This window comes from Lithobates pipiens, unplaced genomic scaffold (genome assembly GCF_037356315.1).
Source record: "Lithobates pipiens isolate NorthernLeopardFrog02 unplaced genomic scaffold, aLitPip1_a1.2 Scaffold_16, whole genome shotgun sequence".
NCBI classification, from domain to species: Eukaryota; Metazoa; Chordata; class Amphibia; order Anura; family Ranidae; genus Lithobates; species Lithobates pipiens.
This window is the reverse complement of record NW_027507748.1, coordinates 119,149,332-119,163,625: the sequence shown is the minus strand read 5'-3', so window position 1 is coordinate 119,163,625 and position 14,294 is coordinate 119,149,332. Positions and strand designations below refer to the sequence as shown.

At 40.9% G+C, this 14,294-nt stretch overlaps 1 protein-coding gene across 2 annotated transcripts in view; it reads left to right on the top strand.

Moving 5' to 3' along the window:
- Positions 1-14,294, top strand: part of TAOK1 (TAO kinase 1) — a 141,732-nt gene that overhangs the window by 43,513 nt on the left and 83,925 nt on the right. For both annotated transcript variants that reach the window (XM_077480362.1, XM_077480363.1), the window contains exons 3-4: positions 9,669-9,896; positions 14,211-14,282. In XM_077480362.1, the coding sequence (XP_077336488.1) occupies positions 9,765-9,896; positions 14,211-14,282 (204 nt within the window). In that variant the 5' untranslated portion in view covers positions 9,669-9,764. The remainder of the gene's footprint in view (positions 1-9,668; positions 9,897-14,210; positions 14,283-14,294) is intronic.

Below are 14,294 nucleotides of genomic sequence, written 5' to 3'. Positions count from 1 at the left end.
GAGAATGTGCACACCATGTGGTTTTGCCTTTTCTCAATAGTAGTTAAAGCCCAACACCAGGCACGGCTATTTTCATTTATTTTTACATCAATGCTGTCACGTTTTAAAATTAATTTTGGCGTTCTATAAGCTCCAATAAGAGCTCCTGATAGGTGCAGCAGGAAGCATTGCTTGGGCTCCCTGCAGAATCGTAATGGTGCCCATGAATGACACCAGTTGTGTTTTTGTGCTCCACCCCCATTACTCTGCTCACTATACATAAAACACAGCAGAAACAAAATTTTTGCTGTGATTTGTGAATTTCGCAGCAGTGAGGAGGGTGACAGTCACCAACACTGGAACTAGTGTTGATCATAGACAAGGTTGCAGTGCAGTGGGGAGCCAGAGCAGTGTCTATGAAGTACACCACTTATCCTTGGTAAGTTTACAATTGTCTGGGGGGAAAGAAGAATATGAAAGGTGTATGCTTAAAATGTAATCTACAAGTTTTCTCTATATTTGCTTTTCTGTGATGCTTCTTTTTTTTTAGATTATCTCTAAGGCCAGGTTTACACACATTTTAAGGTACGTTCCCATTGATCTCTATTAGAATGCGCGTTTTCATAAATGCGCATCAAAGTCATATTCTGCACCTTTGATGCGCTTTCTTTAAAATGCGCATTCTAATAGAGGTCAATGGGAGCATGCCTAAACCAGTGCTGCACCAAAAGCGCAGTGCACACATGTTATTCCGGCCTAAGTGAATCATTTATTGTTTTTGATTGTCATGTATATGCATTGCCTCAAGCCAGTATACTCTATGGAATCAATTACCTGAATAGTTTAGTGAGTCATAGCAGGCTTTCACCAGCGCCATCACATTTTCCTACCTTGTAAAAGGCTGTAATTTTGAAGACACAATCAAAGGATGTGTCCCTTTTTTTCATTTGACTACTGCTGGCCACAACGCTTACAATTTTTAACAGCACTAAGGCTGGGTTCACACCGCTGCGGCTGGGAGACCCGGATGTGATTCGCACCACACTGCAGTGCAAATCACATCCGATCTCTGTGTGATGTGAGTTCAGCCATACAGATAGTTTGGCTGAATTCGCAACGCACCCGCTCCAAACTCGCACAGGACCCTTTTTTTGGTCCACAGCAGAATCGGATCGCATGGGTGTTTACACCATGCGATCCGATTCCTGTCCGAGTTTGCACATCGCACTGCGATATGCGAACTGATCTGGGGGTGTCATTAAGGTTTCACTGACACTCCCAGCATTCCGCATAGGGCAGTGTGAACTGCTGGCGGGAGGCATGCGATGCTGGAACCCGCCGCGGATTTGCGGCGTTCCCGCATCGCTTCAGTGTGAACCCAGCCTTAAAGCGAAGTTCCCACCACATATATGAATTATTTTTTATTTTATTTTTTTAATCTATCTCTTACTATTACATAATGTATATTTACCATTGGTTAATCCTGTCATTAGCGTGGAATTTATTAATACTTTTATTTAAAACATTACCTTTTGTCCATCCTGCTTGGGCATTCCCATCTTACTTGTGGGCAGGCAAAGCCCACAAGCATAAACTTCCAGGATACGGTGCTGCTGTATTCCCAGCATGCACCGGCCAATCTCGCACATGTGCACTAAGAGCACGTAGTGGCGCAGGAAACTACACAGGTTGCCATCACAATGGGCGGCGTTCACAATGGGCGGCGAGCACAGATGCCAAGGGAAATGACATCCGGCACCGCGTAGAGGAAGGTGCAGATTACAAGGGACCACATAGCGACAGGCATGAAAGTGCGTAAAAAAAAAAAACAACCAAATGTTGTTGGTTGTGTTTATTGCTGCTGAATAATGTAAGCTTCATTTTATGGGTGGAACTCCACTTTAACTAAGTTGAGAATTTTAAAATGTGCAAACCTAATGATAGTGGCCTATTCGCTTGATTTTTACAAAAAAATCTTTCTAATTATTCCTTTTTATTTTTGTGGAAAGTAAAAATTATCTTGCATCATTTGCTTGGATCATTAGCTTGGAGGCTAAAGAGTTGGTTTAGATTCTGCAAATGAAGTATACGGCTGCCACAGCGTGAGCAGGTAATAAAATTGTAGCTCGCAAAAACACTGCTCTGACTTATGGACAGTTGCTACAGGAGCCACTTGGACATAAGATCCATAAAAGCAGTTCACAAACTGTTTAGGTTAGGAAAACAGCTGTAATTTAAGGGGCTAAATGAATAACCATGTAACAGTTGTGTAACTTTCTCCAATATTCTACATCGTGTCTCTAAAAATGTACTGTACTTCATTTACCAGATAAGTTCATAGTTGATATGAAGCCAAACAAAAAAAGGCATTCCTATGACCCTCCAATCAGATTCTCTGATGGAAATAACCAGCATGTAAATATCAAGAGGCTACATGTTGCAGTCTTTACTGTGGCAGAAAATTATCTAGTTGGTTCTATAGGCCTAATTTATAAAATGTTGATGAGCCAAAAGTGCAGCTCATTAGCAAACAGATTCCAGCTGGCATTTCTGTAGTACAGATTAGAACGGCCTTTTTCAACCATGATGCCCAGGCACCCTGGGGTGCCTTCAGGTTTCTTCAGGGGTGCCTCAGCAAAATACTTTTGTAAAAAAAAAAAAAAAAAAATTCAACAAAAATCCCAAAAATTGTATACAAGCCAGCAAGTGGATTGAGCCATCATCGACATTTTGCACATGTACACCTTCACAGGTTGAACTGGATGGACTAATGTCTTTAGTCAACCTTACCTACTATGAAACTGTGAATAAGGATATCTGGCGCCTACACATCATCCTCCTCTGCCCCTCTCTGTCAGCACTGAGAGCATAATAGCTGAGCGAGGGAAAAGAGAGACTGGAACACTAGTCAGCACCAGTATGCAAAGGTGTATTTGCTTTGTAAAAAGAAAAATTACCTCTAATGTTGGGTGTAGTGTGTGGACATGGCTGCATTATGTAAAACTTAGTTAATTTTTTTTTTTTTTTACCTTTTTAGAATGGGGTCCCTCAAGATTGTGCAGGATTTTAGGGTGCCTTGCCTAAAAAAAAAAGTTGAGACAGTTTTAGAATACAATTTTTTTTGACTTTCTATTAGAAGCACCCAATCCTTGTAAAGCTGCAAATTGGATAGGAGCTGCACAAGTGAATATATAAAATATCAAATATACAGCCGGAATTGTGGATATCATAAATAATTCTATGCATTTTAAATATAGTTTTTCTTTCCTCATACACAGAAAGTGTGAGTCAGATCACAACCTCACTTTGAACCCTGCTGGGTAATACAATTGATAGCTAAAAAAAGGCTTTACTTTGCAGGTGAAAAAACGCTTTGTGACTTGCAATGTTCTATAAGTTGCAAGAATCGAATTGTTTGCAAAGTGGTAAAAATAGTTCTGTTTGTTTTTATAACTGTATGTAACCTACTTAATTTAAAGTGCATTTGAAAGGTCAGGATTTTTAGGTCTTAAATATTATTTTGCCGTTTAGCTTTGCTCTAGCAGTATTTTTTATCAATGTTCTAGCAGTGAATTTTTTTTTAGTGATATTAAAGGTAAAAAATTTTTTTTTTTTTTTTTTATACAAAACAAGCCTGTTATATTTACCTGCTCTGTGCAATGGTTTTGCACAGAGCAGCCTCGATCCTCCTTTTCTCAGGTCCTCTGTTGTCACTCCTGGCTCCTCCTCTTCCCTGGGTTGCCCACTATAGCAAGCTGCTTGCTATGGTGGCACTTGTGTGTGCTCACTCCCGAGCCCTGCTCTGTGTGTTTATAAAGATCACCAATGGCTCATGCTGCTGTCTTAGCCAGTGAGGAAGCAGACCAGGGGTTATCGTGCACAGTGGTGATGGTCTCGGGTAAGTTGGGGGGGGGGGGTAGAGCTGCATACTGGAGGTTTTTTACCTTCATACATAGATTGTGTGAAGGTGAAAAACCCTCCACTTTTAGAACCACTTTAATAATAATAATGATACTATTTAATAAATACAATGGCGGGGTTGCTTGTGGCATGTCAGTTTATTGTAAATTGGAAAACCATGTAGTTTTTACAGGCAAAGCTGAAGTTTAGTTAAAAAAAAAAAAAAAAAATATTGCAGTTAAATTGCTAACCTCTCTTGAGGCATGTCTCACAATGCTGGGATTCTGTAGAGATCTCCACTGCAGGGCTGCTCTTTCCACTTTCTGCTGCTGGGTTTTTGGGTTCAGGTGTTCTAAAGATAATTTGACAGTCTGTTTGCCCTGGGACAAATATTTAGAGGAGGGGTGAAGACTGCACTGAAGCCGCTCAGCCCCTCAGCACAGAACCTTTCTCGCATGCTGGGCTTCTTCCTGATACACTGCAGAAACAGTCACCAGAGGCATTCTAAGCTTAACACAAGGATAATGGCTGTCAAAATGCCTGGTTGATGTCAGGAGAGGAAGTATGCACACCCCCTCTCCCAACTTCCACCAAGCATATTAACAGTTGTCATCCTTGTGTGCAGCTTAGAACACCACCACTAATAGCCACACTTTGAGCTGGCTGGCTCCCTGTCTTCCTCTCTCTGTTTGCTCAGTGATGTCTATACGCTGATCACAGCTGCTTGGTCTCAGGTGTTCCTTAGTCATGCTATTTCATGCTAACTTCAATGTAAGTGTGCTGCCTATTTTAATAAAGTGTTTGATACTGACCTCAGCGCCCTACTGTTAATTTCCTTCCACATTGAGGTGATCTTACCCGGATCTTATGTGGGAGCTGCAGAGTTTTCCAGTCTTGGTCCCTTCTGTTCAGCCATCCATCCAGTTGCCTCATCCATTCCTCTACCCTGTTGATGGTCTACAGATACAGATGAAAGTTCCAATGGGCCAAGGGACTGCACTTCTAGGAGAGCTGTATGTACTGTGTACTTCACCCATTTCGCCTATAGAAGACTGCTTTTGGTGGCTCTTCCTGTCTTTTGAAGCACTTTGTAGATCCACTCTTCTCAGGTCTAATTTTTCTGCCCATCTTCAAGTGACTTGGTCACCCCTGTCTGTCTATAACCCTCCTCAGCATCTGTCGACGATTCTCCTCAGCATAAGCTTTTCATGGTTCGTGAGTTTGTGAGGCCTTGATTCTCTGTGGGCCCAGTTGTTTTGTCTCCTACACAGTGTAATATGCCTTTTTAATAGACACCCAGAGAACACCTCTTCTGCAAGCTGCTTCATTGTTGATAGAAGTGATTTCTCAGTATTCCCAGAAGGGACTAGTATATGTGACATGGATCCGGAACCCCTATTTGTATTGGGGTGTCCTCATCAGAATCTTGCATAGCTGTGCGGTGTGAGACTGAGACCTTACATCCTTCTCTCAAGGAACCAGTGTTTCAGCAAGATCCATATGACTTAGATTTACAAGGAATTCTTGATAATCTACCTGCAGTTGTAGGATCAGTTTTCTGTTTCAGGAATAGGGTCTTTTACAGTTACAGCTGCAGAGACCTTCCCAGGAAATTTAGTATGTAAGCCATTCCTCTTTTAAAGACTGGAAACCACTTGTGGCATTGTGATTTTTATTTTATTTTTTCCCCCTGAAAATGTGAAGAAGTCTGTCCCCCTTTGAATTTGAAAAGTGGTCTCTGTCCACTGCAGGTGCTCCTGTCATCCTCCTTAAAAAAACAAAAAATAAAAACCACCAAGCAAGTCGATGATGATCTTACCTTTTTAAGGATTTCACTACTACAACTACCAGTTGTATTCCTTACTTAGGTCCTAGTTTGAGTTATCTGGCATGACAGTCCGTCCTCCATCAGCGTGGGATCCATCGTGCCTTTTCCCAGATGTGTTGGGTACCCTGTGAGCCCTAGTTCCTACTATGTTAATACTGTTCTCAGGAATCCTTTCCCATTGGATACTGCAGTCCTTTCTGCAGGAGAGATCCATTTTCCATCATAGATATTCTATCGCGGTGTTTCACACTTTACATTACTATTTTTCTCCTGGGAGACTTTGTGGTCTTCTAGGCAGACGGGGGTTCAGCTCATACTCCTCCTTTACCCTGTCAGCACTTGCCTTTTCAGTGTCTACGTTTTTCTGGGCCCTGCCCAAGGCACTAACCCTTATGTTTGCCCCAGTGCCCCTTTTTACCACATCTACCCCCTGTGGCACGATCAGAAGACCTTCATACCTTTTAGTTTGCAGCTGATACCTGCTGAGTTGCAAGCATGCTTTGCAACATACCAGTGTTGTGGTGTTAACAGGGCACGTAGAAAACTATTTTCTATGTGCTCAATGGTGACCTGTGGTAATCCAGTGTGGATTTATGGCATTGTTGGGGAATTCCATTTAACATGGTGCCTCTCGTTTTTCCCATCAAGTTCAGGGTTTGGTAAAGGCACTGGGATGGTCCTATAAAATAACCCATTTCTTAAGTCAAAGGGGAATCCTTCTCTGGGTTGATCTTATATTTGACCGCTGCTATCACATCTGGAGGTTGCTAGGCCTTCACCTCCATTAACCTTTGAGGACTTCCTCAGTATTCAACCGGGTTACCTATTTCCGATGCTAGTTGTTGTTGGATCTCTCCTTCACCACATATTTTTATTTTTTATTTTTTTGTTTTGTTTTTTCTGCAGTAAAGATCTTGAACTCCAAATCCCAGCATCTTATGTACCCCACCTTTATTAAGTGAGGGTTCTACATGTGAGTGCTCTTCTTTCTTCCTTTTTGTAAGGCCTTATCTGTTACTAACCATTTATTGGCAGGTCCCCTTGTGCACTTTAGATACCTTACCTTGGGTTCCTTTCACTCTCCCCTTTTGAATGAACTAATCTGAGTTTATTTTAAGTCCAATAAGGGACACAGACCCCATTACCCTGAATGTAGACACACCTGTGACTTTGTTGGACTTTATAAAAAAGATATTGCAGGAAGTAATAAAATCTTATTCATTCTATCTACTACTATCACAATCTACTACTACCAAGTTCATTGATATTTATTAGTAACTTGTCTTAACCGTTCATATACTCTTCTCTGTGGGTTAATATTTATTATATTTATTATTTATATATATTTATATATATGTGTGTGTGTGTGTGTGTGTGTATATATGTATGTATGTTATACACTCACATTTTGATTCACAGATGTAGGGTGTGATGCATTGTGGGATTTTAGATTACGTTTCAACAATGTTCTTTTTGTAAAAACTCCTTCAAAGATGGAACAGCATGACATCAACCTCACAGTTCATCCAAATAAAATTCTTTCATTAGCCTTGAGTGTACCCCTCAGCTTCCTCTGAGGATTTCCGTTTAAGATCTATCTATCCATCCATACATCTTCTCTCTTTTTTTTTTTTCCTTTCCTGTAAAGGTATTTTCTTTATCCGCTTTTACTGTCCATAAAGTAGACCTTTGCTTATTAATAAAACGGGTTGTATTCACCTGGCTTCTTCCTCTACCACAATTAGTTGCATTGTGGATCTGGCAGAGAGGGTCCTAGTGCATGCGTGAAGATGCCACATGTATGGTGGTCCCTGATCTCAGGTTGTGTGTGGAAAATCTGGCATGTGTACAAATGTGTTGCAAGTCTCTGCCCTTTGGTGCATCTGCACATACCCTGGATTTTTTAAGGTGGCTGTGGGGGGGGGGGGGGGGGCAGCATTACAGGGACTGAAGTTTCTCTTTAAAATTGATCCTTCTATACCTGACAGTTAACTATCAAAATCTGTCTATTTGTAGATAAAAACTAGCAAAAAAAAAAAAAAAACCCTCCACCTACTGCATATTCAATATGTGTAGATGCCTTGATGCAACTGAACTCCCTCTTGCAGGCAAATATCGCCATCATAAAGCATTTTTACCTACCCTGTTTCACGCTCCCCCTGCCTGTGCTGTTCTTCCCTCAGACACTGGCGGTTGGGGGTGGGCCCTTAGCATCTTCGCTGACCGTGCAAAACTGGTGGTCTTGAATTTTATGTAATGGCATCAGATAGATTGCCTGCCATCTAGGAAGCATTTACACAAAAAGGAGGAAGCCTGCACGTGTGAGAGATAATAAGGAAAGTACAATGGCTTTCTTGTGGTGCCCTAGACAAAAATGAGGAGTTAACCCTTGCAGTGGAGCTCCCCCATTATAGTTTTACATTTTTCCACAGAGTTCAGCTTTAAAGTGCAGCTCCAAGAGAAAATTTCCTTTTGGTTTAGATTGCAGGGGAAAGGTTTGGCACATCTGGTGTGTGTGTGTGTGTATACATTCATAAATATATATAATTGTGTGTATACATTAATAAATATATATAAGTATGTATATGTATATGTGTGTGTGTGTGTGTGTGTGTATATATAAAATTATATGTCCCCATGACAGAGATTGCTCTTCTGGTCAGAGGGACAGGAATCAATGGCAAACCTTCCTACTGGGCATACAAACGGCAACAAAAGCTGATTATTCATTACAGTGGGGAAGAGCTAGAATCTCAGTCGGGTTTTTATTACTCGTCTTGCCTTCCTGTTCCTCAGATACTCATTTCCCAAATTTTTTGTCTTGGCGTCACTGAGACGCACGTTTTATGGTAAAAATACCCGAAGGAGTTGCATATCTGATAAAAACTTACAGGGGTCTGTAGCCATTTTTATGCTCTGTTCAAAATTGTGTAGGTAAAGCATATGTATAGCTTGTACATGGGTGTGTTAATCTTTGAAAGCTCAATTCATCATACTTAAAGTGATTCTAAAGGTTGTAATAAAAAAAAAAAAAATAACAGACATGTTATACTTGCCTGCTCTGTGCAGTGGTATTGCCCACCGCAGCCCTAATCCTCCTGTTTGGCTCCCCCAGCTGGCGATCCTGGCTCCTCCTTGCTGAGTGCCCCCACAGCAAGGAGCTTGCACTTGAGTAGGCTCGCTCCCGAGCTACTCTCCTATGGATGGACATGGTCTATTTACACAGAGCACAGCTCGGCCCGCCCCGTGCTCTCTCCTTATTGGTTCACTGGCTGTGATTGACGGCAGCAGGAGCCAATGGTTCCGCTCCTGTGAGCGCTACTGAGGAGACCCAGGAGAGCCACTGCTCTCATGCACATCACTAGATCAAGATGGAGCTCAGGTAAGTATGGGGGGGGGGGGGGCTGGGGTGGAGCTGCACCCAGGAGTTTTTTAACCTCAATGGAGAGCAAACATTAAGGTAAAAGTGTTTTAAACCCTGACAAAATAACATTGCTGAAATGGAAAAGAAGACATTGTTTTGGCCACATCTGGGTCTTGACAGGCTGCATGCACACTGGAGTAATAAAATAATCCTATTGAGATTGGACCTTTTTTTCACGGAGCTGACAGAAAATAATGTATGTAAATGTAAAAAAATCAGAGGCAACGATGAAAAATGTTTCTAAATGTGGTGTTGGTTTTCATGAGGCCTTAAGGGACAGGCTAAACCGTAAACAAAAATTGTTGCAGGAATAGTAGTTCTCAGAATACCGTTATGAAGTTATAGGCTATGGCCATCTCTGGTAAACATGTTGTGTGAAGTCTCAAAACCAGATCGACATTTTTCATTATATATTGTATGCTGTAAATTACTAAGCACAAGCATGATAATAGTTTTTGTACAGGGAAAAAAAAAATTAAATTTTGGTTTTCTTGCTTTCCATCATTACATTTTTTGGTATACTCGTTTTTTCCCCAGTTTCCCATGCTGAAGAGGACACATTCACACAGATGAACCAAGAGAAGAGGCAGCTGTGTAATCCTAGATAGTTAGACGGCAGACTGCTCAAGCAGGATGCCGTCAACAAGTCGAGCGGGAAGCCTAAAGGATCCAGATATAGCGGAGCTCTTCTTTAGGGATGACCCGGAAAAGCTTTTCACCGACCTCCGAGAAATTGGTCATGGGAGTTTCGGAGCAGTTTATTTCGTAAGTTTCTTATTATATTTATTAAAGTACACAGATGGAAACTTGTGGTGCCTTCTGACAATTTTCCATGAGATGCTGATTATTCACTTGCTTTCCCAACTTCTTTGTATCCATCACATATAGTCATGTGACATAATATCTTTGTACACAAAACACAGACCTAGAATACACAAGTGGCATGAATATTTGTGAAAGCATCCACTTAATACTTTATGCAATCTTTGATGTGTGCTTATGATATTCTTAATCTGTATGCTGTAGAATGTGGTCTTATGGGGGCATGGACACTCGTACATTTGTCAGAGCTTGGCCAGTTAGCCCTACCTCTACCAATTTATAAATGAAGCTGCTGTAGCAATCTTTCATTGAGCCACCACCACCATACACAAAAAAAAAAAGCGTGAATTTTGAAAAAAAAAAAAATTGTTTACTTTTTGCTATAATAAATATCCCCAAAACTTGACTTGACTTTTTGAGGAAGTCAAGTTTTAAAATAAAGATGGGGCAAACCATGTTTTTCTTTCTTTATTTATTTTTTTATTTTTTCTGTACATAAGACCTCTAAAGTGACTTGCCTCAAGAGAGACACTGGGTTGAAGCAAATCCTCTTACATGGGCTCTCTCCTCCAGGACCTTTCAAAGTACGCAGATCAGATGTTATTTTTTAGGATGTACAGTAGGTACAATCCTTTTCTGAATGGTGCCTGTGCCGAGCGAGCAGCCCTCTGTGTTCAAGAAGTTGCATGGCGGCCTTTTGGAACAGGTGTCCAGCGTCAATCCCTCCAACAGCAATGCCTACTACAGTTTTTAAGAGGGGGTGTGTCGTGCTCCTCTCCCCCTGTAATCCTCATGTCTCTGGAAAGTGTCATAGGCGAGACAAACTGCCATTAGGATCTGTCTGTCTCCTTTCCAGTTGTTGTCTGATTTTCCAGTGGGGGAGAAGGGAGACCGGTCAAACTCGAATACACTTAGGAAGCAGTACATGTATTTTGTCCCATAGGGACCAGAACAGTGTAAAAATAATTGTAATGATAGTATCGCCTGAGGACAGTCACTTCACTGTGAGGGTTTACAACCATTTTAAGCTGCAGAAATGTTGGGTTATAATATCACTTTAATGTGTCATCTTTCAAAATAGTTCTCCCAAGGGCAGCAGCTGATTTTTCAAACACATTCTCTGGATTGGGCCTGATTACAAATAAAGGCAAATTCAAAATCAGGTTGTTGGGAGAAATTCACAACGGCACCGCCTGAGTCTCTGATGTTCTGTGTGTATATTTACATCAAGTAATGGTTATCTGGACTGTTTTTTTTTTTTTTGTTTTTTTTTTATCTTCAAAAAACGTTTGGCTTTGGCCGTATTTCAGCCTAATCTTCCACATATTTAATGTACAAGAACAATTCAAATTCAGCTAGCTATTTTAATTCTAACTACATGAACACTACAGTAGACAGATGATTGGTGCTCACCAGAGAGCACTCTTCCTGCAAACGCTTGTCATAAAGGAAACATTTGGCTACACGCTAGTGCAGCCTGTACAGGCAGTGAGTCATTCCCCGTTACTTTGTTCAGGGTGAATAATTGTCCAACATGACATGGGTGGGAAACACTGCTGTTCAGAGTATACTTAAAGCTTCAAATGCTTCTCAACAAAAAACTGATTTTCATATTTTGTTTAAGCAAAGAACAGTTGCAGTCTTATAATACATGTTAAAAGGAAGCAATATACGATTTTTCTTCTCAAATTTATTTTTTTCTACTCGCTAGATATTTGTAAGAAAAATTAATGAAAAAGTGTTGTCCCTGAAGTATTAGGCTGTTTCCAGTAGTGCGACTTGTCATGTGACTTGGGACTGCAAAGTCACATGACAAGTCGTACCCCATGATTTCCAATTAGTACCGTTCATATCTGTGCGCCTTCAAGGTAGTCCCTGCACTACTTTGGTCCCACTTTGATGCGACTTGAGATCCAAAGACCTCAAGAATACACAGGCATGGCTTCAAGTTGCATAAAAATCACACGACTTTCAGGTCACAGTAGTGGAAATTATTAGAGAACATTCTAGTCAGACATCAAAATCTTTAATTCAAATGGGCAGAGTCGAGTGGCAGTCTATATTGGTACCGCCTAAAAACCACTTGCCTACCGGCCCATAGTAATAATACGTCATTGCTTTTACATTGACTACCAGTGTTATGGCAGCAACTAGCTGTCATAACTCCGGTATCGCTTTATTTTTTTTATTTTTTTAGGGGCGATTCTGCATTGGATAAAAGTGTGTGTTGCGCGCGCGCACACACACACACACACACACACACACACACACACACACACACACACACATATATATATATATATATATATATATATATATATATATATATATATATATATATATATATATATATATATATATATATATATATATATATTAGTGTTTTTTTTACTAGGTTTTCAAAAGTATTGGGACACCTGCCTTTACATGCCCATGAGCGTTAATGGCGTCCCAGTCTTAGTCCGTAGGGTACAATATTGAGTTGGCCCACTCTTTGCAGCTATAACAGCTTCGAATCTTCTGAAAAGGCTGTCCACAAGGTTTAAGAGTGTGTCTATGGGAATATTTGACCATTCTTCCAGAAGCACATTTGTGAGTTCAGGCATTGAGGTTGGACGAGAAGGCCTGGCTCGCAGTCTCCACTCTAATTCCCAAAGGTGTTCTATTGGGTTGAGGTAAGCACTTTGTGCAGGCCAGTCAAGTTCCTCCACGCCAAACTCGCTCATCCATGTATTTATAGAAGTGGCTTTGTGCACTGGTGTGCAGTCATGTTGGAATAGGAAGGGGCCATCCCCAAACTGTTCCCACAAATTTGGGAGCATGAAATTGTCTTGGTATACTGGTGCCTTCAGAACCCCCGTCACTGGAACTAAGGGGCCAAGCATAACCCCTGAGAAACGACCCCATACCATAATCTCCCCTCCACCAAATGATTTAGACCACTGCATAAAAACATGGATGAGCAATTATTATATATATATATATATATATATATATATATATATATATATATATATATATATATATATATATATATATATATATATATATATATATATATATATTTAAAAAAAGTATGACTTTTCATTACTCATTTATATCTTTATCACGACACTGAAAGAATCAGTGCTTACATCAGTAACAACCAGCACAGAAAACAACTTTTAAAAAGCTATTTCCAGTGGGGTTTATACAAATGAGTGTGTGGCTGCTACAGGTACCAGTAAGGACTTTGTGCTCACATTGTCCTTTCATCGCCCTTAAAGTGGTTGTAAACCCTTACAAACCACTTTGACCTACAGGTAAGCCTAGATTAAGGCTTACCTGTAGGTCCAAGCAATATCTCCTAAACCTATATGGTTTAGGAGATATTTGCCCGAAAACGGGCACCGCTGTCTACGGCGCATGCGCGCAGGCGCACTGAGTGCGGCATTCTCAGCGACGAAGCTGCCGCGCGTGTCGGCTCCCGTGCGCATGCGCGGAAGTGATGGCTTCGCCGAATGACAGCGGCGGAGCTGCGAGACCCCACCAACAAGATGGATGCGGCGGACTACAGGGGACAGCGGCGACTTCGCTGGCTCATGTGTCAGGTAAGTGACACATAATGAACTACTATGCGATGCATAGTAGTCCATTATGCTTTGCCTTTGCAGGGAATGAAAGAGGAAGTAAACTCATCAGGGCTTACTTCCTATTTAAAAAGGTGTGTTTTCTTTTCCCATTCAGACTGGTGAGGCTTTTTTTCACAATAGATGTATACAGCATTTTTTGTTTTAATGTGTATTGCCAAGGGTTTTCAAATTGCAGTTAACTGATTGGTTTTTAAGTGACTTTATTGGACAACTGTAGAGCAACACACCCCATACACTGCAAAATGCATTGCTTGCTTGGAAAAAAGCCCCATTTTAAAGTACCGTATGGTAAAAATAGGATTGAAACACATGTAATGTTAATAGGTCCTGAGTGGGTTAGCTGCGGTGAGGTCATAGGAGGAGGGAGGGTGGGGGTTGTATGAGCCAAGGAAGCCACATTCACAATTTTTAGCATTGTACAGATAATCTAATTGCAACTATTGGGTGTTGGGCTTTGGAACTATTTATTTTAAAGCAAATTAATTCAGTCATATTAAAATTTACACCTCTGAGGAGTCAGCCAAAAGGTACAAGCTGGGGGAAGTCCTTTTGAATAAAAATATATTGAAAATTTTTTTTTGCTTTTGTTGCTTCATTCTTGTTGTTTTTGTTCCCCTCTTCTTAGGCACATGATGTGCGTACCAATGAAGTGGTGGCCATCAAGAAAATGTCCTACAGTGGCAAGCAGTCAAATGAGGTATGCTTCCTT